At 38.7% G+C, this 25,943-nt stretch overlaps 1 protein-coding gene across 4 annotated transcripts in view; it reads left to right on the top strand.

Moving 5' to 3' along the window:
• The window catches only part of LOC136878915 (sorting nexin-25), a 195,685-nt gene that overhangs the window by 89,337 nt on the left and 80,405 nt on the right, over positions 1-25,943 (top strand). For all 4 annotated transcript variants that reach the window (XM_068228861.1, XM_067152522.2, XM_068228862.1 and 1 more), the window contains 3 exons: positions 3,735-3,921; positions 9,050-9,186; positions 9,295-9,468. In XM_068228861.1, the coding sequence (XP_068084962.1) occupies positions 3,735-3,921; positions 9,050-9,186; positions 9,295-9,468 (498 nt within the window). The remainder of the gene's footprint in view (positions 1-3,734; positions 3,922-9,049; positions 9,187-9,294; positions 9,469-25,943) is intronic.

A 25,943-nucleotide genomic window follows, 5' to 3' on the forward strand; every position in this document is an offset into this window, starting at 1 on the left:
CCATCCTAGAAATTTGACTAAAATCACAATGAACCAAATACGGACTTGGAACTTCCGAACGTGGAAGAAGTCAGGTGCAACATCAAGACCTTGAAGAGCAATAAAAGACCTGGAGAAGATGGGATTATTGCAGACCTTTGGAAATATGCCGATGATAGAGCGATCGTTGAGCTGACAAGAACCCCGAGCAAGATTTGGGAAGATGAGAAGGTTCTATATGAATGGATGTGTTGATACACATCCACTTCACAAGAAAGGAGACAAGTCAGATGTTAACAATTAAAGGGGAATATTGCTGCTACCAGTGACATATAAGATATTTTCAAAGGCACTGCTACGTAGAGCAGAAAAACAATTGAAGCCACAAATTGGTGAGTATCTAGGAGGTTTTAGAAAGGGCAGATTATGTGCGGAACATATCCTGAACCTGAAGTTGATATTGCATACCAGAAACAGAGGAACAAGAAATTTGTGCTCATGTTTGTGGACTTCGAAAAGGCCTACGATTCCATAGAAAGGGAAACGATCCATATCCTAGAAGAAATGGGTCTAGATAGGAAGACAAGAGAACTCATTAAACAGACAGTGGCTGGTACAGCTTCCAAGGTCAAGTTCAGAGGGATCCTATCAGAATCGTTTGGGATTTAACAGGGGTCAGACAGGGAGATGGACTATCTCCCTTTCTATTCAATTGCATTCTTGATGAAGTGAATAGAGAGTGGCGCCGCAAAATCAAAAATCAAATCAAAAATCTTTTTATTTGCAAATGAGGTGTCTACACCGGTAGCAAAGGGTACACTAAAATACATTATTGTCAAGCACTAAATTTTAAATTAACAAGAGAAGAATTTTTTTTTTTTCTAGAATACAATAATATACAATTTATGCTAACAATTTTTTTCTATTAGACAAACAGACCATCTTTAATAAATTTATATTGTTTACAAAATTCTACTTATAATATCTCCTATACTTACAAACATAGTCAACTCATATACAGTATGCGGAATTACTTCAAATAATACTGCAACTGGTATAAGATTAAAATTTACATTGCATTTATTTACTTTTTTTTTTTTATATATACCCATTTTGGAACCTAAGTAGCATAACGACCTGCTGCGTCTTAACCAGAGCCCCCTTTTGCCACCACTTTTCAGAGTTCCTGAAGGGCCTTCACAGCTACTGTAGCGGTCCCAGGGCCCTCGAAGTCCCCACTGTACTTCACCCCTACAGGCAGTCCCCTACTTTGGCTGTCCAAACTCCATGGACCAGGGGATGGAATTAAATTTTTTTTTTGTAACACACATTTTTTATTTACAATAGCCTGCACTGGTCGAATGCCCTCTAACATTTCATTTATTTTCCCTGTTGCTGTTTATTCTCTTCTTGAATACCTGTACAGATTTTGGAAAAGGATCAAACACTACCCCTGGTAAACTGTTCCACTCCTTCACGCCCTTCCCAATGAATGAAAATTTACCCCAGTCGCTTCTGCTAAAATTCCTTCTAATTTTATACTTGTGGTCAGTTCTGCCAATATAATTATTTTCCAACTGAAGCCTCTCACGGATTTCTCCCCATGCTTCTTCTCCTGTATAGGCTCTATATAATCCTATAAGTCTAGTTTTCTCCCTTCTCTTACTTAAAGTTTCCCACCCAAGTTCCTCTAACATTTCTGATACACTACTGTTTCTCCTGAAATCCCCTGTTACAAATCTTGCTGCTTTCCTCTGCACACTATCTATTTCTTTTATTAGGTATTCTTGGTGAGGATCCCAATGCAAGGATTAGGCGGTATACGAATGGGATGTAAGAACAAAATAATTGCAGTTGGCTGTTTAGCCTTTGCGGATGGCATTGTGGTTCTGTTAGAGACAATAGAGGAGGCATGGAACTAAATTGCCCAACTCCATGAAGAAGCAAGTAAGGTAGGCCCACGGATGTCCTTCGAGAAGAAACACTACAGGGCCAACATCGAAACAGCACCCGGATGGATGATGTTGAGAGAGAAAGGATTCAGAAAATGGAGAAATTCGAATATCTGGGAGAGTGGATAGACCATAACCTGTCAGAAAGAGAGTCACTGTTATCGAAAATCAATAGGATTAACTTGGCGTATAAACTATGAACACTTACAACAAAAAGAATATCTTGATCAATGCAAAACTCAGACACTACCAGACAGTGATCTGCCTGGAAGCTTTATATGCAGCTGAATGTTTGAACCTGATAAAAATAGGATTGGTCAAGAATTTGAAACTGATGGAGAGAAAGATTCTGAGGAAGATACTGGGACCCCAAATAACAGAGGATGGATCATACAGAAGGAAGGAAACCAAGAATTTTATTTCAAGATACCAGCCGGAAGAGGAGAGCCGTGTTCTTCGGACATATCTTTGGAATTAACCTGGGAAGACTGACCAATGAGATGATAAGATTTTTTTGAGTTCAGGAAGAATACAGGGCTCTGGTATCAGGAGGTGAAGAACGACCTGGAAGAATCAGCAGCAGGTATGCTTACAAGTCAAGGATCAAGGCCACCAAGAGTTTTCAAGAAAAAGTTAGATCCTGTACTCAAGCGCTGTGGACAGAAGAAAGGAGGAAATTGCAAAGTGAAAGGATGAAGGAGTACTGGACGAGGATTAAATCCCAAAAACAGATGAAGCTGAAATCGAATTAATGTGGTCCACAGTCGGCAAAACAAAAACAAAAAGAAGGAGGATCAAACCAGTTGCCAACGTCATTTTGATTGGTACAAATTTATTTCTAGCCAGGGTCAAACTGGCTGTTTTCTCAAACATCTTTCTCATGATAAGAGCTTGACGCGTCACGCTGAAAAGCAGCATCTTGCTCTGAAGACGAGTTAGAACCAACTGCCAATCGGCAGGTAGTTAGCGTTGAGCAATAATCAGATCACATGATAGATTGAAGCAAGACTCGGTAGTCCTGAGAACCAGGAAGAGATAGCGCAAGACTTCAGATATAGATTGATAAAGTATGAATTAGCACAGCAGTAATACAAATAATATAAGGTAATTGACACAAATTTCAAAATTGCATTAAACAATTAAATTACTGACATGCCAAAACAAATAACAACCTAACATTAGTGTTTGTACAGTAGGTACTGTTATTCCTCGACTACCCATAAGAGGCTACAAGGATGCTGGAGCTAGGTACTAAATTCTGGGTGAGAACTTCATGCTACCCTCAAACATAGGCCTTATTCATGCTTGTATCCTCTTCTTTCTTGGGGCAACGCGATGTAAGAATGAAGCTATACCTCGTGCTTGGGGTCGGAGCTTCAACCAGCACTTTCTTACCACCTGTTCCTCATTGGTTAACATACCCGCCTAGAACAAATCTCTCCCAACGCCAGGAGGTGGGTGTTTCAAATACACTGCAGAATCTCTAATCCTAAGTCCTAAGTACAGAATATGTTCACAACACGGGAAGTTGAAACTACAAAATTAACATATTTAAATACTTCGTAAACATGTGAACTGGAGCTTCAGTACCTGCATCTCAGGAACTGCTACTGGTAGCCTTAATACTTAGTTTTGCTTTGCTGTTTCAAAATATCCTTTTTATTGAACATTCTGTGAATAAAAGGAAGCTATGTTCTTCACTTGTACTGCAGATTTTTAAGTGTCATTTCCTGTTCCTCCAAAGTTACTCTAAGGTAGATTTTTCAAATGAGCATTTAAAATCATTATGACATTTGTTGACAGCCAGTACTGAAGAGAATGGAGGCGTTCCTTTTGGGAAATCAAGGACCAGAAGTATTTTATGAAGTACAAGAACAAGTTGTTCATGATTTGGAGGAGAAGGTGTATCCCTCTTTCTTAGTGAGTGATATATATCAGCGCATGGAAGCAGTCTTAGATGAGACTTCTGACACGGAGCAAGCGGAAGAAGGTGAGTTACTATCGACATCTGGAATGTTTTAATCAGTTATTGTGTGCAAGGAAGGTATGAATCTTCCAACAATAGTCATTGTGAAACTTTCAAGGTAGACGAGCATGTGAACAAAGAAACAGGAGTTAAGTGAGGCATTTTGCAGTTGTTTACAATTCTTAAAATAGCTTATAAATTTTGTTGTGTGGCTGCAATGCTTGTAGTCATAGACTGTTGTATACCATGTACCTAGGAATATGATTTTTTAAATTTCTTTCTCCCTTGTTAACCTGTTGCAGCCCTTGTAAGGCAGACCCTCCAATTAGCATGGGTGGCTTCTGTTGTGTATTGATTGACCGGTCTGAGTGGCTCAGACGGTTGAGGCGCTGACCTTCTGACCGCAACTTGGCAGGTTCAATTCTGGCTCAGTCTGATGGTATTTGAAGATGCTCAAATACGTCAGCCTCGTGTCAGTAGATTTACTGATACATAAGAGAACTTCTGCGGGACAAAATTCCGGCACCTCGGCGTCTCTGAAAACCAAAAAAGTAGTTAGTGGGACCCAAAGCATTATTATGTTGTGTATTGGAAACTACAGTGTGTTAGTGTGATGGAGAACAGTATTGTGTGCGGTGTGCGAGTTGCAGGAATGTTGGGGATAGCAAAAGCACCCAGTCCCTGAGCAAAGGGAATTACCCTTTTAAGACTAAAAACCTTCGACCTGGCCCAAGGGCCCCAAGGACAGAAGGCCAAGGCGCTGACTACTCAGCCATGGAACAGGACAGCGATTTTGAGGCATGTGATAGAGTTATGCGTCCATAGTTGGTACATTTCTTCCTATCACCTTTTTTTCAACAATGGTATGACAGCTTCCTGCTTCCACTCATTGGGTATTACATTCTCTTCCAAACTTCTATTCAGTACTCTGTACAGTGCATCCACTGTTGTCGAACCTCTCCTAGTGCTTTGATAATTTCAACATTAAATTCTCTAATCCAGTTGACCTGTTTATCACTTTAGATACTGTTGTCTCCACTTCCAACCATGTCAAACTATTCAAAGATATAAACATTTTGGTTCCGTATTGAACTGAGATCACAAATTAAGATTCTAGTAAAGTTCCACCTTTTCATTACAAATGTAAGTTGTACAAGATGTTATTTACATTTATTTATTTGTGGGACCAGTTTTAACATATACAAATGTCATCATCACCCTAAATCACTGTGGTCAAAGTATGCTGGTGGAGTCCTGTGGGGATCCATTGTTTTCTTGTTACCATACCATTGCAATCTCTTCACTTCTAGGATCTCCAGCGTGTTTTGAAAACACGCCAAATTCATAATTTTAATGAAACTGTTAATTCTATTAGTGAAAATGAAGTATGATATTGTGTATCTTTATAGTTATAAAATTTATTATGTACTTGCTATTTTAGTGACCTCATTTTAGTGATTTGTACAACTTACATTTGTATTGAAAAGGTGGAACTTTACTGGAATCTTAACTTGTGATGTCAAACTATTGGTATTTGTGCTGCCAAAATCATAAAGTCATAAGGGAGTGACATTTCCATCACAGTTCAGTAAAGTTTCAAAGTGCCTTTGGTACTCCTGTAATATTTTGGTGTTATTCCTAGTCACCTCACAGATGCTTGCAGACTGAGCGCTGAAAGGCATAATAGTCTATAATGAAGATGTATATATGAGGTCTTTTACATGCTGCTAAATCTTATGGAACAAGACTGATATATTTGAGCACCTTCTAATACCATCAAACTAAGCCATGATCGAACCTAGCAACTTTGCTTAGAAGGCCAGTGCTTCTGCCATCTGAGTCACTCATCCTAGCCACATTGTATCATATTTACCTGTGTGTTAGAGCCCCCTGGCTTTTCGAGACTAGAGAAAATGAAAACATAAATCTCACATACAAGACCCCCACTGTAATTCGTCAGAAAAGAATAATGATTCCGTTTCGAAGCGGGTAAGTTACAAGTCTTATTGCAACTCTGATGACATCGCGTAAATTTGTGAATAGTTTTGTCTGTACGACCTACGCAATGAAAACGCATCGAAATCATGCAGTACATCTGTGTTTCGTAGTTGCAAAACGTACGCCACCGTAGCGTAGGCTTACTGCAGCTCTGATGGTGTCGCACAAATAGGTGAATAGTTACGTGTCCGACCCGTGCATTGCAAGAATGCATCAGTTATTCTGTCTGTGTTTTGTAGTTTAGAATGTCCGCCAGCGTAATGGTTTGCACAATTAGCTGCTGTTATCGGAAGTCTGAATTCAGTTCCCGGTACCGTACTGCTAGAGATTTACGAATGGCAGGAAGTTTGATATGCAGTAAAAATGGTACATGTAACTCCCCTCCACTGGGGGCATGTCTAAAAATGCTGCACCACCTCGGGATGAGGAAACGAGTTTACCTTAGTTGAGAAATATTTATGATTGTTGCTATTAACATAATAGGGGAGATCATTAATAAAGTGATCGTTTAATATCTCGTAAAAGTCGGGCCAATATAGGTATTTGTTTGGAGAGAAATAAGTTTAAAATGTGTTAAAAACTATCCAATCATAATAATTGTTTTACTCGCCAACGTACCTAATGAATAATAATAATAATAATAATAATAATAATAATAATAATAATAATAATAATATTGATTTTATGTCCACTTACTTTTAACGATTTTCAGGGACGCCAAACAAAACATACTAGAGTATACGTTGATAAAGAAAATGGAGACAACGAATGTACAAAATTAAAGTTTATGATAAAACGCATTACCACTACACCTGTAGATATCCATAAATGCAACAAACTTTCCTGTTATTTATTTTTATTCTTTCCACCATGGAACTTTTGGCACTATCCAGGCGATAGCATACTTAACACATTGCTGACCAGATGCTTGAGCTTGTCACATACCCTGTGGACCGGACATCTTTCTACTAAACATATTAGAGTGCACTTGATTATAAAAATGTACAAAAATATTAAACCAGTCAATATTTTATCTTTAAAGTTGGTATGGGTACTCTCCAATGCCCCTAGTAGTAGTGGATCTGCCTTTACAAAACCATCTTCAGCGTCAATTCCTAACACATCATTAATGTTTACATTGTTATCGTCGTCGTCAGAATCACTTGCATAAGTAAGTACACTAGGTAAAATATCCACTATCACTCTCCCATTCAGTTTCCACTAATTCATTAGACTATTTCCATTTGAACGATCATCGGCATATAATTCTTCTAAAATATCGTCGTCAGCTAACACCGTATTCCGCGGGCGCTCCATCTTATCATTGACTGAACCGGCAGAAAGAAAGTCGACGTTTCGAAACTAAATCAAAGAATAAAAGAGGCCGTGAATGAAAGAAAAGTGGCAGATATACATCTACGATTTATTCTACTCAATGTGAACATCCGAAATAGTTCAAGATATGGTCAAGAGATGTCACAGGAAGACCGAAAACAATGTCGTGAATAAAACCGAGAATTCTCCGGGCCCGTCACCTACCGCTGGCGAGCGTACCACGAGATTTCTCGGGGCCCGTCACCCATGTGTTAACCTAAACAATGTGGTCTCTCTTATCTCATTTACAGCTGTTTAGGTAAGTCTTGATGTGATAAATGTAGAGAACAAGTATGAAATATACTTAAAAATAAGGGTCTGGCTTTCAACAGTAGCAGTTTCAAAAGAATGCTTCCAGTCACTATGTATTACATTTGAAAGTCCAACTCGTATTATATGCTAGTTATCAACTGTTGGTTTGGCATGCTTTCTACAGCATTGCTATATTCAGAAGGAGTGATTCCTGTTACACATACACCAGCTGGGAATATCGGAGACTATCTCCAGAAACCATTTGGGAATAGATTTACACTCTTTGGACTCTATAGTCGGGAATGAAACTATTTTTAAAAGGTTCATAAAGACGGAACCTCAGATGTTCTCAATTGCAGTGCATGGTTGATGATATGGCAGTGAAGATGACGTCACTTGGAATGATGACACGCTGGTAGCAGGGAAGTTGGCGGCGCAAGACAATAATTCAAATCAAAGCAATGATCAGGTTTACTGTGTGGTAGGCCTACGGCTCAACTGACAGAGACAAATGACTGGCCATTAAGTTATTTTGTATCAGTATTGCATAATATGATAATACTATACCTTTATCCCTTTTCTCTACGGGGTCAAGTATGAAGTGAGACAAATCTTCATAGCAAGTTTTTATGACCGTATGCCCTTCCTGACGTCAACCTCATCAGAGGAATTAATGAGCTGAAACGAATGACGTGACATGAGCAACTAATGCTGACTATATTTACTTTATATGTAGGCGTAAAAGTCGTGTTTACCATTTTACATTTAGAAATACTATCTTGCAATGATTATAGCCAGTATAACTCAAATACATTCATAAGTTTGTTAAATAATAGTGTAGAATGTGTACATATACAATTGATAGCTCTTTATAGCCTAGAAGTCATGTGTTCACGGCACAAAATTAGAGGTTATCGCAAATTGGACCCCCCTTTATCTTTTTCGACTGTAAAAGTGGGGGAAGAAATGGGTCTAATATGCAAGTAGATATGGTATTTCTGCATCTTTGAATAACACATGTTCATTGTAGGCAACTGATTAACTCACATCAGAAGTGAATAGAATTACCCTCTTCCTCTATACTACTCCTCTGGACAGTGGCTATACCCATTGCTTTGTTTGGATCATGTCCTGCATGTCCTCATAAGTGATGGGCATGTTTCGATGATGAATTTTTGTGTGTTTCTAATTCATCTAATGTTGTGATACTTTTGCACACAAGGATTCTCTATAGGTGTGCCTAAGCTAATTCTGAATCAGTCCAATTTTGGTTTCTTTTATTTTTTACAATTATTCTTTTAAATCATAAGGGCTATAAATCTTACCTTTGTATTTTTGTGCTTTGTATGTTTGTGTTTCTAGTGGCGTATAAAACAGCAAAAACCTGTATAGGTTATATATATATTTTTTAACATGGGCCTCAGTTTATAATATCAGTGAGATATGATAATTCGTACCACTACCTGTTTAAAAGTTTGTGTAAGGCTAGGAGTAGTTTCTGTATTTGATGTGTTTCTCTTTCTCATAGCAACACTGTCTGAAACTGAAGAAGCCATTGATGTGAGACCTTCTAATGGGGATGTACCAATGGGAGTTGTTGATCAGTCCAATTATGCTTGTCGTAAACTAGACCAGCTACAAGAGAAGCTGGATAACAAAATGCAGGTATACTTATGTTAGAAATAACTTAAATTGATCAATGTTTTGCTATTACATTCTGTATTATCTGGAAGAAAATTAGTCTTTAAACTTGAATAATATTTTTATTTGTAGGCTTTACAGGCCCTGAGATCATCTTTGAAACCAGAATCTCGAGTATTGTCCATCTTAGAAGGGGAGGTAGAAGAACTTCAGTGTGAGAAACGTCAACTTGAAGCACATCTAACAAGAACAGAGGCTTGGAGTGAACATCTTGGTCGGTGGCGAGCGGTTGTACAATCTGCTGAGGTAAGAGATTACTTTTTTGTTTTCTTTTGAACAATAGACTCCAAGTTAATGGAAGATAAGATTCAGATTCTTATAATAAGGCACCCAAACATTTTATAGGACTGTATTTAACCAAGAGTGTAAAACATATAGTCAGATACAGCATTCAGAACAAGTCATAAATCAGAAAATCAGAGATCACATTTTGTTTAAAAGTAGCAGTCACATATACTGTATGTATTGTCTCCTTGTCCAAACACATGTGTCCTGCATAGTGGGATGGTCTACTGTGTGGCTATATTGTCTCCATTTCATTAAATTCTTCTGTAGAATATGGGCCTATCATTTCTTCGGTCATCCTTTGGGTGTCTTTCTGATGACTTCCAGTGTGTAACCCATCTATCCAATATCCAGTCATTTATCTTCTACTCATTGCACATATCCAAACTGTCATAGTTCGACAACATAACATGACAGCATAAAATGCAAGGAATTTTATGGTAGGACAAGGGCCATTATAATTAATTCACTCTTTTCATGCCTTAATTTAAAATATTTCTTCTTAAATCAGCATAATTTGGGTTTTGAAACTAATGTATAGCCCTGAAAAAGGAGCATACAGGAAAAAACCAGACAAGAAACAATACAGAACAAGGAGATGTCTTGTTCATAAATTGCAAGAAAAACTGACGTAGCTTAGATGATGCTGGACCATAAGACACTTCTTCTTTCTTCGATTTTGGCCATCTAAGGACCATTGAAAGTAACCCTGTGCATTCACCTTAATCCTTCTTTTCTTGACTTTCAATAGTTCTTCATCCTTTCACTTTTCTGTTTTCTCCTCACTTGTATCCAGATGTTGTTATTACCTTTCCTCTTTTCCTTCTCCTGGAAACCCTTGAAATTTTGTATCAACCTTCTGAGAGTTGTTCTGTCTTGTATTACATCGTCTGTTATTCCAATCTCTGTCATATGTTTTTTTTTACTCCAAGACTCACTTCATTGTTATGATTAGGAAAAATAAAAAAAAAGTTTACTAAAGAATGTTGTAAATGCAAAGATAAAATAGGTTATTATAAGCAGTTTGAAAATATTTTCAAACTAGTAGGATTATTCAAGAGTACTTCTTAACATTTCCTGAAGTTTTCATAAATACAGTATAAGTCCACTATAGCGAGTACGGCATATAACGAGAATCCCGTTATACCGACAATGTTTTGCTGTCCCTTCAAAATTCCTATATTAAACTGTGTATTATCCTTCGGTTACAGCGAGAGCCCTATCACTGACGCATCCGTTATTACGAGCGATTAAGTGCGTGCGATTTTTCCGTTACCGATATTTATACACCCCAACAATTATGTTGCATGCAATAGATTATCTTCAGTATCGTTTCCTCGCTTTGTCCACTAGCGAGTTCTCTCGACGATATTCGAAGGCGATGTCAGAGTCGTTTATTAATACCCATCGACTGCTGTTCCGTAAAGAAAATTTGAAATGAAAGAGAACATATTTTAGTTATAAATGCGTAAATAACGTGTCCGATAACAGTTCTCAACTCGTTAAAAATAAAGGCTGACTAAAGGATCGCTTAATTTTAATGCTAAATACTGCAATTAAGTAAAAAGGGGAAACACCTCGAGATATGGCAGAGTGCATAATAGATTTCGGAGGTTAAATTATATTTTCTCGCTTCTGGTTAAATTGTAAATTTATAGCGAGAAGGTTATCATTTCTCTACTGACGCTTGAAGTATGTTTTCATCATATGTATAGTACGGTTAAGTTAGGATAGGTGACGCTGTTGAATAAGGAAACTGAAACGTTTGCCACAAAATGCAATCGATCATCTTTTGTACGGTATAGTTTTTTCTCTATGTGCATTTGCGAGCGCTCTCGTTGACATTCGAAGGCGATGTTGGAGTCGATTACTAATACCCAACAACTGCTGTTCTCTAAAGAAAATTCGAAATGAAAGAGGATAACAAGTTTTCGTAATAAATGCGTAAATAACGTGGCCGATAGCAGTTGTTAACTTGTTAAAAATAATGGCTGAAGTAAACGATCTCTTAATGTTATATACTGAAATTAAGTAAGAATGTGATTCACCTCAAGATATGCCAGAGTACATCACTGATTTTAGAGGATAGTTCATATTTCCTCGCGTCTAGTTAAATTTCAGAAAGGCTATTCAGATGTCAATTTTTTGCGAGGATAACTAATTTCTCTACAAGTGTTTCAAATACCGGTATGTTTTCATGACACATATACGGTTAGGTTAGGTGACGCCATTTGAAGAGGAAAACTCTGGAGTGATGCCGTATTTCTCCGAATCCAAGACAACATTTTTTTCCCTCAGAATCTCATGCAAAAAATCAAGGGTTGTCTTGCATTCACGGCCTAACAGTAATGAATACCACTGGCAACTACTGTGCCAACCACGCTGCTTCTTTTCACCTCCGCATGCACACGCACACACAAAATTCGTTGACAATAAACGACCGCCTCTTTATAATACATTGCTAGCTGTGACAACCGACTGTGCAGTGCCTGTGTGTTAACGTCATTGGATCTCGGGAAATAGTGAAGAGAGAATGACATTCTATTAGCCTCTACAAAAACGTTTCTCAGATCTGCAAAATGGCATCAAAACATGCTAGCCTTCGAATTCTTAGAAAGGCCATCGCTGCTAAGTGGCGGAGTTATAACGCGGATACTGTACCTGACTTAATAATATTAAGTTATATAGAATACAAAACTCAAGAATACAAACCTCCGCTTTACCCTTACACAAAACAAACCAATAACACGCACATTTTCAACTGAGGAAATGGCACGAAGATCGGAGCGTCTGAAGAAGTACTGGGAGGACCGTAAAGCCCGAACAATCCCTTCAAAGAGACCTGAACGACGGACTGACTAAAGTGATCCTATGTGGTCATAAAATAAGAAGAAGAAGAAGAAGAAGAAGAAGAAGAAGAAGAAGACAGCAGGAATATTTTCGTGATGGATGGTCGTAAAGATACGTGGAACAGGTATTGCCGGCAAATTTTCAATGGGTTCTTGTCGATATTATGATGCCAATTTTAAGTTCATGGTTATTAAATCGGAAATGTAGAATAATTTTGCAGTCGCAAGAAAATATGGCTCAGGCGCAACTAAAGTCAATATTTGGCATCAACGCGAAGACAAAAATAGCTAAAAAATGTGTACTGTACAAAAGATGCATTCAGTGGTCTGCAACAAGGACGCTTTAATGAAGTCGAAAATTAAATTGTGAGGCATGTGCATGAAAAACGCAAGGGCGGAATGGCCATACCATGGCGCAATAAATTCACTCGCTCACCTTCAAAGTCCGTGATTAGGCCTATACATCGCTAGAATCTAATTCCCTCCATGGGAACTTAGAATTTCCATTTGGAATTGCTAGGCGGGCATTAATTCCATTGTGGAGTTTTATCTCCCGTATGCAGTTATCAGACTGTGCTTCATAAATAAGCTTCTGATAAGTTCACCTGCATACACCCCAGCGTCAGTGGGTAGGGTCTGACACATCCCACTCTGAAGAGTCTAGTGTCAGACCTAAGACGAAACGCTGGTTAATAGAGCAAACGCCGGAAAAGCCATCCATCTAATTTTTGATCTGATTTTTGATATGCTCTATTGGTGGAAAAGAATCTAATTCCCTCCATGGGAACTTAGAATTTCCATAGAATTTCCAACGGACAACATCGAGACCTTCGGTTCAGAGGGTCCCAGGTTTGATTTTTTGTTGGATTGGGAATTTTAAACCCTTGTGGTTAATTCCTGCGACTTGGAGAAGGGTGTTCATGTTTATCCCAGCACTGTCTTCTTCATAAAAGCTCACAACACATTACACCACCATCCACCACAGAAACACACAATAATAAATATCATACATTCCTGTACACATGCGAAAAGCAATAGAAGATGATATTCAGGATTTCTGTTGTACATTCTGTCCCTTTTCCAGTGCAACAAAAAAATTTGTGACACCCTATACAGTAGAACCTCGATGCATCGCTCCTGGAACTGTCATTTTTCCGTATGCATTGTTCAGTTTATTTAGTTCCGAAAATGTTCCATATAAACTAATGTTAAATTTCCCTGTAGCTATTGTTCCTCGAACTATCGTTTATTCACATCGTTCGTCAAAAGATTTCAAGTCCACGGCCACAATTTTCCCGCATTGATCTTTCATGAGAAAAATATACGCAAACGTTTGTTTGAATTTAAAGAGGCATGGAATAGCAGCAATCTGTTATGCGAGAATGTAGCCTACGCGCTACGAGCGATTAGGAGTTTCTAGCCTTGAGCAAGTTTCTCGGCTGTAGAAATCTGCAGTGCACAGATTATTTACGCACAACCACACAATATAGGCCTAACCACGCCTACGAGCCTCCTGGCGCCAAGGCTTCTGCTCGAAGCGCCAAGCCATTATTGTGCTATTTCGTTTCATTCTGAGTGGACCTGTGCTCTGTCTTGGTTGGGTGCGACAATTACAATTTTATCTATCATTCGTAATTACATTGTTTTTCTCATTTTAGTTCCTGTGTATTGTTGTTATTCATGACATGTCACGTCCCGTGGAAGAAGTAAGAACTCTGGAAGATCAACTGAAAATTATAGTTGAATTGAATCCATTCGTAAAACGAGTGGACACCACTAAATGTCTTGGATTAGTGTCTTCAACTTTAAACTCCATATTTGCTAAGAAGAATTATTAGATAAGAGAGCAAATTGATAAATGTAGCATTTCGAGTAAAAACAGAAAAACCGGAAGATAATCTACATTTGCTCAGCTGGAGAATATCCTTTTCACTTGTTACCAGCAAGCAAGGGCTTCCAATATCGCTGTAGATATTACGGGAGAAAGCCAAGAAGATAGCTGCATGATTGGAAATTGATAATTCTAATGCATCGAATGGATGGATCGCTCAATTTAAAGTGCGACAGGGACTGGTCTTCAAGAAGATTTCCAGAGAAATTGCTTCTGTGGACATGGAAGCTAAGGAGCTGTGGATCGAGAGACTGCCCTTGCTACTGGAGGGGTACGAGCCACGTGATGTATATAACGCGGATGAGACCTTACTTTTTTAGTGTCCTTCCGGACAGAACACTGGTGCTGAAGGGTGAATCTTGCCATAGTGGAAAGAGTTCAAAAGAACGACTAACCATTCTGCTGTGTGTGAACAGTGATGGCAGTGATAAGAGAGTGCCAGTCAGAGTGCGAAAGTAAAACCACAGTTTTAAGAACACGAAAAAACTACCTGTGACATGTGTAAACAAAATAGCTTGGATGACCACTGAAATTTTTCACAATTTTTAAGGTCATTTGAGGCCTCCATAGGTGCACAAGGCAGAAAAGTCATGCTCTTTGTGGATAATTGTGCTGCTCATTCTCAGGACACTTCATTTCTTCATTATGTGAAAGTTGTGCATTTCCCCCCAAATTGTACCAGCGTGTTGCAGCCTCTTGACCAGCTGTACACAGTGGACGTAGACTCTGCTGAAAATCTCTGTGCTAATGGTGAAGATAGTGATGACAATAATACCTTTAATGAAGACTGGGAACAATTAAAGGGTGAAAGTGACGCTATCCTCGTTGATATTGAAGACTGTGCTGTTAGATTCTTATGTAGCCAGTGGAAACAATTGAAGAGCTGTGCAATGATGGCTGGGTGGAGAGGAGTGATGAAGGGGAAGAAGACAATCGTGAGCCCGAAGATGTCCCGAGTTTCACTAAAGCACGTGCCGCCTTAGCCAAGGTAAATTCCTTTATGTACTCGCACAATATTAGTGTTTGTGAAGAAGAGAACATTATGCAAGTAGAGAAGGTTTTGTTTCATGTGAAATGCAAGCTTCGATGATACAAAAAACAATTAATGACTTTTTTACTTTAAAGGAGCAAGTATTAAAATGACAGGGATATGAAATTACACCATTATTTTTTAACGTTTATAACAAGATTGATATGCATTAAAATTAGCATTCTGTACATTAATTGTTCTAAGCAATATCAATTATTTAACTGTCACCTGTTTTGATATATTATTAGGCCTATTTGAGAGACATAAATGAAATTCAAATATTATGCCTATACAAATGAAAGTACATAACCTAAACTAATCTTCCTGCGTTCTGAATAACTAGACCAGTAATAGTGTCGATATTGTTGCCAAGAAAAGAAGATCAAATGCTGTAAGTTTTGTCCGTACATTTGAATTAAATAATAAATTCCACAAATTTCAAGAGTTTCTTCCGTCATTGCTTTCCAGTATAAACACCGAATGAACATTTGTTTTTAAATTTAACAATTGGCAATTATTGTAAGTCTATCCTGAAAATGGACAGAATATTACAAACACCGCTATTAAAAAAGCCTTGTATTGGTGCATCCCTTCGTTCTTCTCAAGGTAACGAACGTCGCCTCCCTGTCCTCTCTACAGTGCGCAGATTATGGTTCGTCAGCTGGGAGCCGACTTTGTTCTTGATTACAGTTTAAAAGTCCATGATTAAGTGATCCATTTTTCAGAATTGAGAACGCACACCACGTTTTTAACCGAGTCGTATGTACAGTAAAGAACGAAACAATCGAGCAAGTTGGTCACACAGCTGTGAGCTTGCCTTTGGGAGATAGTGAGTTTGATTTCCATCAGCAGCCCTAAAGATGGTATTCCATGGTTTCCCATTTTCACACCAGGCAAATGCTGGGACTGGACCTTAATTTATGACACGGCCGATATCTTTTTTAATCCTAGCCCTTTCCCATCCTTCTGCCGCCGAAAACCTTGCGATGTATTAGTGAGATGTTAAACATGTAGGAGAAAGAAAGGAACAAAACGAAGTCTACAAACTTTCTATCTCAATTCTAAATAATGAAAAATTACACATTTTTTGAAATTGTTCGTATTTTGCTGAAAATGCAGGTTATCGCCATAATGTCCACTTATAGCAGTAATTTGCAATGAGGAAAGTGACCTTAACGGTTTTCAATTATTACGCGATGTAAAGAAAAGTGAAAAGGAACACCATACACATTATGCTTATTATTTCCATCGCATATATCGTGGTGCAATATCTTGATGCCTCTATGAGGTTTACATAAAGATATATGTCGAAATAAAGTAACCCTGTTGTATTATTTTGCTCTCCCCCGATTTTTTATGTTACATCTATCGTTTTCCCGCATTCATCGTAATTTTCCCCCTCTCCCTTGAAAAACGACTGTATTTTATGTCTCGTAAAAAGTGGTTGCAACACCACCGGACCTCGGTAAAATGCAATACTGTTTGCTTAGTCATCATCATCATCATCATCATCATCATCATCATAAATGTCCCACTCCAGTCGCCCTGGTGTGGTTAACAAGCCTCCTTCACTCCTTTCTGTCCTTCCACTTTTCCTGCTGCATTACTTCTGCCACATCCAATCCAGCTTCTCTAATGTCTTTCCATATCTGATCCATCCACCTTCTCAGTCTTCCAACTGGTCTCTTTCCCTTAACTTCTCTTTCCAATTCCCTTCTTGCTACCCGTTCCTTTCCCATTCTTTTTACATGTCCAAACCATCTGAGTCTTCTTTTCTGTATGTTCTGTACTAACGGTTATATATTTAGCTCTTCTCTGATTTTAATATTTTGAATCCTATCTCTTCTTGTCTTTCTAACCGATGTTCTTAAAAATTTCATTTCTACTGCTTGGATCTTGCCATCTTGTCTCTTATTATTTACCAGTGTTTCTAGTCCATATGTTACAATTGGTATGAAATACTGTTTATATAATGTTAATTTCGTTCTCGGGTACTTTGTCATTCCATAAATGCTCTCTGACTTGATGATAAAATGTTGTACCTTTCCTTAGTCTATTATTAATTTCAGGGTTGATTTCATTACTTCCATTCATAATGCTACCCAGATATGTAAACTGTTCTACATTCATTAACCGTTCTCCATCTATGTTCACTTGGCTTCTCTTTTTCTCTTTTCCACAGTACATGACTACAGTTTTCTTTTTACTAATTACCATTCCAAACTCCTTCAGATTTTCATTCCAAATGTCCAGTCTCCTTTGTACTTCCTTTTCTCCATCATATGTATCAATGTAAAGATCAGGTCAATCGTTGATTGATCTTTCCTAAAACTATACTGTTCTTCTTCCATTTCTCCTTCTAGGTTCCTCCTCAGTCTTCCTTCTGATACTCTCTCAAATATCTTAACTACATGGGCAATAAGAGTGATCCCTCTGTAGTTATTGCATACCTTTTTATCACCTTTTTAAAATATCGGGATAGTTAAACCTTCTCCCCACTCTTCTGGGATCTCCTTCCTCCAGATTATTCTAAATAATCCATACAGCCCCTGTAGCCGTATTGGTCCTGTTGCTTTTATCGTCTCCGTAGTTATCTCATCCATTCCTGCTGCTTTACCACTCTTCATCTTTTGTATGGCTTCCTCTATTCGTAACATCGATATCTCCTTTTCTTGTTCTCCTTCTTCTTTCCCCGTTGTTTCTTCTGCTCCTTCTCATCTACCAGTTCACTGTATTTAATATTTAGGAATTCTGAGAAGTATTCTTCCCATCTTTTTAGTATGTCATCTCTTTACTTCAATATCTGCCCTGTTTTAGTCTTTACAAATTTTGTATCTTCCCTATTTTGTAAACTATTTGCAGAGAAAATGTACATTCTCGCATAACAGATTGCTGCTATTCCATGCCTCTTTAAATTCAAACAAACGTTTGCGTATATTTTTCTCACGAAAGATCAATGCGGGAAAATTGTGGCCGTGGACTTGTAATTTTTTGACGAACGATGCGAATAAACGATAGTTCGAGGAACAATAGATACAGGGAAATTTAACATTAGTTTATATGGAACATTTTCGGAACTAAATAAACTGAACAATGCATACGGAAAAATGACAGTTCCAGGAGCGATGCATCGAGGTTCTACTGTATAGGGTGTCACAGATTTTTTTGTTGCACTGAAAAAGGGACAGAATGTACAACAGAAATCCTGAATATCATCTTCTATTGCTTTTCGCATGTGTACAGGAATGTATGATATTTATTATTGTGTGTTTCTGTGGTGGGTGGTGGTGTAATGTGTTGTGGACAAAAATGACCAGATCAGCAACAGTATAATTAAAGTTAGACTTGGACTTGAGAGTGGAATCAAGGATTTTATACAGGTTTATGCACCCCAATCAGGGATGCAGATGAATGTTTAGAAGAGTTTCTAGAAGAACTGGAAAGCTGTGTTGAAGACAAAGAGGTTATAATAATGGGAGATATGAATGCACATGTTGGAACTGAAGGGAAAAGAAGAGATAATTGGCCCCTATAGTTATGGAAACCAAGATGCTTGCTTGTGGTTTAAATGGGCCTAACATCTAAGGTCATCTGAATTAGTTTGGAATGGTATTGAGGAAGAAACCAAAGATCAAGATTTGGGAATTGGGGGACGAGGATAAAAGAATGGCATTCCAAGATTGTATAAAAAGGAAATTGCCTAACACGGAAATACAAAGGGGAGAAGAAGAGTGGGACAATTTAAGACAGACATTTGTGGAAGCAGCAATTGAGGTATGCGGGAAAACAAAAGCAAAGGTTAAGGGAAAGGAAACATGGTGGTGGAAAGACAAAATAAAAAAAATAAAAGGAAGGAGCAAGGTGAGGAAAGACATGGATAAGGAAAAGCAAAAAACGTATCAGAGGGATGAGAATAAGATAGAAAGGTTACTTGTGGAATACAAATGATTGAAACTACAAGTAAAGAGGAGTATCAAGGAAGAAAAGGAGAAATGTTGGGGAGAGTTTACCAATAAAATTCAGCAAGATAGTCGAGGAAATCAGAAACTATTATACAGAGTAATAAAATCGAAAAGAATAAATCAAGAAAAAAATCAAGGCATTACAGAGAGAAAATGGATCCATAGTACATGACGAAAAGGTCTTCAGAAAGTGATGGCAAAGCATTTTGAAAAAACTTTATGAGGATGACTGTTCGGAGGAAGAAGGAGATAAGAAAATGGAAATCATAGATGGAGGAAAAAACAGAGAACCCGATAACATGGTTGGAACTTGAAAGGGCAGTGAAAGCATTGACCAAACGTAAAGCAAGTGAAAAAGACAAATTCAATGCTGATATGATTAAGGCAGTAGGAAGCATTGGACTACAGTGGCTATACAGAGCCCTCAATGCCATATGGAAGGTTGAAAGGATACCTGAAGATTGGCAACAAGGAAGCATTGTACCACTGTTCAAGAAAGGAAATAGGAAGAAATGTGAAAATTACAGAGGTATACCCCTATTATCACATGGGCTAAAAATAATGGAGAAAGTCATAGACAAAAGACTGAGGGGATATAATAGAAACAGTTAGAGGAAGAACAATATGGCTTTAGACCGAATAGATCAACAATAGACTTGATATTACAGTGTGAAGAATAATGGAAAAACTTCTGGAAAGGAACAAGGAAATCATATTCGTATTTTTGGATTTGGAAAAAGTCTATGATACAGTTAAGAGAGAACATGTATGGGAATGCCTACTGAAAAGTAATATACCAAAAGCATTAATTAGCAAGATAAAAATGTTGTATCAAGAGAGTAAAAGCAGTGTACAAGTGGGGAGTGGTGACTCTGAAACATTTTATACAAAAAATAGGTCTCAAGTAAGGAAGTGCACTGTCGCCATTGTTTTTTATTATATTGATGGATGAAATCATAAAATGTATAAAACACAGTATCAATCGTGATGAAGTGAATGCTCTGATATATGAAATGGCGTATTTGCACTTCCGTTTCATCCTCATCCCATATCACTATATCATCTGCAAACAACATGGCTTTTGTTGCCTGTCTTCCCAATCTCTGTTTAATGTTCTTATGAATTTCTTCCATGACTGTGATGAATAGCCTGGGGGATAGTAGACTTCCCTGTCGTAGACCAGTTTCAATTTTAAACCATTTTGTTTTTCCTATGTTAGTCTTCACACTACTAACACAATTTTTGTACACGGCTTTTATCATTTGCACTTCCACTCTGTTAACTGGTTTTTACCTTAATGTGTCCCATACCAGCTGCCTGGGCACACTGTCATAAGCCTTCTCAATGTCAATAAATGTCGTCATCACTATGTCTTTTCCAAACTCCCATCTTTTAACTTCCATCCCTTTATTTTTCTTTCCCTACCAGGCGAGTTGGCCATGCGGATAGAGTTGCGCAGGTGTGAGCTTGCATCCGGGAGATAGTGGGTTCAAATCCCACTGTCGGCAGCCTGAAGTGGTTTTCCGTGATTTCCCATTTTCACACCAGGCAAATTCTGGGGCTGTACCTTAAGTAAGGCCATGGCCGCTTCCTTCCCACTCCTAGGCTTTCCCTATCCCATCATCGCCATAAGACCTATCTGTGCTGGTGCAACATTAAGCAGATAGCAAAATAAATTTTCTTTCCCTTTTTTCTATTAACTTTGTTATTTAATCAAGTCTTAATTTATTTGGCTATCCCCTCTTTATGGTCTTCTTTGAAATCTGCTCTTGGCATTGCTGTCACATCTTTCAGTTGTCTACGTTTCTGCCTCTCCAGCAGAATAAGATCAATCATTGTCTTTGTCTTTCTATCTCCCCAACCATATCTAGTTATTTTTTGTGAGTTCTGTTTTCTAAGCCGGCCCTGTGATGTAGGGGTAGCGTGCCTGCCTCTTACCCGGAGGCACCGGGTTTGATTCCTGGCCAGGTCAGGGATTTTTACCTGGACCTGAGGGCTGGTTCGAGGTCCACTCAGCCTACGTGATTAGAGTTGAGGAGCTATCTGACAGTGAGATAGCGGCCCTGGTCTAGAAAGCCAAGAATAACGGCCGAGAGAATTCCTCTTGCTGACCACACGACACCTCGTAATCTGCAGGCCTTCGGGCTGAGTAGCGGTCGCTTGGTAGGCCAAGGCCCTTCAGTGGCTGGAGTGCCATGCGGTTTTTTTTTTCTTTCTGTTTTCTAAACCACGTATTGCCAACAATCAATTCCTTCTACAAAAATCTATTACCAGATCATCTCCTTCATCTTGGTTTTGGGCCGATGACCTTAGATGTTAGGCCCATTTAAACCACAAGCAAGCATCATGGTTTCCATAACTATAGGGGCCAATTATCTCTTCTTTTCCCTGTCAGTTCCAACATGTGCATTCATGTCTCCCATTATTATAACCTCTTTGTCTTCAATACAGCTTTCCAGTTCTTCTAGAAACTCATCTAAACATTCATCTGCATCCCTGATTGGGGTGCATAAACCTGTATAAAATCCTTGATTCCACTCTCAAGTCCAAGTCTAACTTTAATTATACTGTTGCTGATCTGGTCAATTTTGTCCACATATTGCGCTAGTCTTCTCTCAGTATAATACCAACACCATTTGTTGCCATCTTACCTCCACTCCAATATAATCTATACCCTTTCTTCAATTCTTTTTGTCCTTTCCCCTTTCATTTTGTCTCCCATCATTGCTATGTCTTTCTTCTCCATATGCTCTATCAGTTCTTCTACCTTGCCATTCAAAGTCATGACATTGATGATACCGATTCTTGTGATGTCTGGTAGCCCACTTTTCACAGTTTCCCCAGAGCACCGGGAACTAGGCGTCACTCCAGGGTGACGCCCTAGCATTTTCTGAGGCCTCGATTCACTTGCATTCATTTTATAGGCTGTTTGTACGATGGGTTCGCCAGTCCCAAAGGCATTTTATTACCTTGTCAGGTTCAAATTAGGCCGCCCCTAACTTAGAGTCAAATGCCTTTTGTAAGCACTCCTCTCTAGTACAGACGCTACAGGTTTGCCCCTTCCGCCGTCTCCACCGTACCAAAGTCCATCTTTTCTGCCATAGATGCTGTTGAGGTCTTCACCCATAACCCAGGGCAAGGGCTTCCATATTTATGACCCTTGAAGAGAGGGTGTTCCAGTATTTTAAAGCCCCCAGGAATTGGGCTACCTGTTGGTCCGCTGCTTGTATTGGGTATTTCAACCAACCGTACGTACTGTAGGGACCCCTGTCTGCCACCTGGGGACGTGCTCTGTAGGGGTCAGATTTCCCTGGTTACTTATTGGAAGTTAACCCCACCCACAAAGGTTGAGGTTATTTGCAGAGTCACTGAGTCAGATGCTTTTTCAAAATCTAGAAAGGTGAGGTATAGTAAACTTTGCCATTCTAGGTTTTGTTCTAGAATGATATGATGAATGTGTAAGAGATAGCTACAGCTGCGATTTTTGTGGAAGCCAGCTTGTTCTTTGTGCAATTTGCAATGGACTGCATCCTTGATTTGATTGAGGATGATTCTTGATAGTAAAATGCAGGGGATGGATAACAGTGTGATGTCTCTCCAGTTGTTGCAATCTGCAGTATCACCTTTCTTTTCCAGTCCCTTGGCAATTTCTCTTCCTGCCGTACCTTTTCAAAAATTGTCTTCAGTAGGCTGACCGAGTTATCATATCAACTTTGAGAATGTCTGGGAAAATGTTATCGACTCCTGGTGCCTTTCTGTTCCTCATTTGATTTATTGCTGTTCGAATTTCTGCAGTACTTGAACTATGCAGCGGGATATCTGGATCTGCACTAACAGTTTCAGTTACCTCTTGTCGTTTGTTATGTCCTTTGTTTCTTTTAAGGACTTCTGTGATATGTTCACTCCATCTCTTGAGCTAATCTTCTTGGGTTGTTAGGAGCTTTCTAACAGCTTTGTTTTTCATGGGCTTACATTTTTGGAACATTCTCTTGGACAAGGTTCTTGTGATGCTGTACCTGTATTAGCACCATTATATGCAGCTTCTTCGGCTTTCTCTGAGAGTACATTTACAAATAGCCAGCAGTCCCTCCGGACACTTTTCTCCTCGTCTCTGTAGATATCATTGTATTCTGCTTGCAGATGTTCTTTCTGTTGTTTGTTAGGGTAGCTGTTAATCTCAGATTTCTTAGACCTTCGGAGTTTAATAATGTCCCAGGTACTTTCGGACACCCAGTCCTTTTGTCGTTCTTGATAGCATAGCACTGCTTCACATGTATCGAGCAAAACATTCTCTGTCTTATCCCATACTGTTTTGATGTCTGAATGTGGTTCAGGATTTATTGCCTCGAAGTGGTTCCTGAGTTCTAGTCAGAATTATTCCCTTTTCATATCATCTTTGAGTTTCTCAATGCTGAAATTCCTGTTGGGTTTATAAAATTTTCTGTGGGTTGCCATTATTTTCTGCCGGAACTCTGTAAGCATAAGACATCCGCTCCTCTCTTGTTGTTCACATCAGTTAATGAGTGATGGAACGTCCTGCTTATAGCAATACAGTCTGTCTGGCTTTTGGTACTGTAGTTGGGAGATGCCCTTGAGATTTTATGGCTGCATTTATTGCCTCGTATAACCAAGTTATAATTTGAAAGTTGGTGAACATTTCTCTATTTTCATTCCTTTCCCCAAGTCCATGAGCACCCATCACTTGCTCCAGTTCTTCATTTTTGAATCTGACCTTGGTGATTAGATCACCCATAGCTATAATAGTGTTGTCCTCACTTGTTCCCTTTATTGTTTCATTGAGGAGATGTAGAACGCCTCTAGCAAGCTGTCATGGGTCTTTCAGATATTGGTTGCCAGTTGATCAGGCTCCTTTTTTGTTTGCTTGTTTAGTATCAGTCCTACACCCTCTCTGTGTTGAGCACCATCTCATGTTCTTCCAGAATAGAGGAACGTGAGGCCCTCGGGTGTTTGTAATTTAACAAAATCCAGGGATATCTAACCTGTAGAGGATTTCTCTTCTGACCTGTCTGTAATCTACTATTCTCTTTAAAGGTTCCGACGTTCCAGAATCTGATTCTAGTTTTCCGTGCCGTGCTAAAAATCTTGTATCCATCCGGGATTCTTTCCTTTCAGTTTCTTTAATAGAGTTCATTTAAGGTGTATGAGTTACTAGCCTACAGCCCCCCGAGTGTCGTGTCGGGGCTACTACCTTAGGGCCTTGACACATGCCACAGTGTAGTTTCAAGGAAACTCTTCCAATTGTCAGTCTCCAATCTGATCGAGATTTGGAACGACTACAGTAGGAATTCAGCCATATCAAAATAATGTATTGTAATGTCTTCTGCTGAGAATTCTGATTCAGAAAAACAATACTGAAAACAAAACACAGCACTCCATGCATATTCTTATTTTCTATGCAAAATTAACTTCAAAATCTTTTGTTACCAGCATCATAGCAACCACGTAAACACATATTTTCATGTATAGCCTACTTTTAAGGTTATTGACCTGAAAAACTGAGCAAGCATAGTGAAAAAGATGTAAGCTATCAAACATCCAGACCTAAACACACAAAAGAAACCATATAGGAGGAAATTCAAGGCAATAAAATTATGTGAAAATAGAAAGATATGTGGAACTCAGGGTGCTGTAACTTACATATCTCATTACTATTATTAAATAACATATAATTTCCAGTTTTCTTCTTTGTGTGTTTCTTTTGTCTTGATATGTTCCCCTCTTTGTTGTGCTTTCCATTTCAGAGTATGGTACTCCTGACCATTTTCTGTAAATTTAACATTTTCCATTAGGTTCTAGAACTTGCATTTTCAACAAATGTGGATCATAAATTTGTTTCATTTTGCAACATATATCTTCAAATTTTTAAGTACCATATATCTGTAATTCATACTTTTAAGTCTCTTGAGCCTTAATAGTTTATTCTGAGTATACTTAAGTAGCATTTTGAAAGACTTTCAGTATTTCCCATATATTTATACATTTTTAAGCACCATCTTTTAACCATACATATATAATTTTTCCCTTAATTTTTTTGCCTTTATAGGTCTTTCCCTTCCCAGTTTTCCTCTTCCAGTGTTCGCAGAGGTCTTACAGCTAATCCTGAATATGATGCCTTAATCTAGGCATTAACATTCCTCCAAATGTGAACAGAATAAATTCCTTATTTGTGACTAGTGTGCCAGATAATAGTGAGGGTATATGTGTGGAATTGAATGGAACTAGGCTCACCACTTTCTACAAATACCGTAAGTATTTCATTGAGATTGTGTAAGAATTACTTGAATTAGTTTGTTTGAAAATTCTTACTTCTTTGTCACACTCTATAGATTTTAACAGTATAAATGTGAATATTCTAAAGAAGGGATCCGACAGACTTTTGCCTTTCGTTTTATCAAAAAACATTTCGAGAAGGAGGAGTCGGACTACCCCGCGCGGTCCTCTCCTCCGGCGAGGCTCCCTCGAGGAGCGAGACTCCTGCCGAGCCCGCTGTTGCGAGCTTAGACGAGTCCTGTACGTACTCTGTAGACGTTCGACATTGGGTACCTACCTCCCTTACTCAGTGGAGCGGGGATAACACGAGGGAACCCGTCGTGGCTTCGGCCCAGCGGGCAGGTTTTAAATGAACGCAACGCCCATGCTCGAAACACTTCTTAGCTCTGTGACGAGAAACCCATGAAAATGAT

This window comes from Anabrus simplex, chromosome 8, assembly GCF_040414725.1.
Source record: "Anabrus simplex isolate iqAnaSimp1 chromosome 8, ASM4041472v1, whole genome shotgun sequence".
NCBI lineage: Eukaryota > Metazoa > Arthropoda > Insecta > Orthoptera > Tettigoniidae > Anabrus > Anabrus simplex.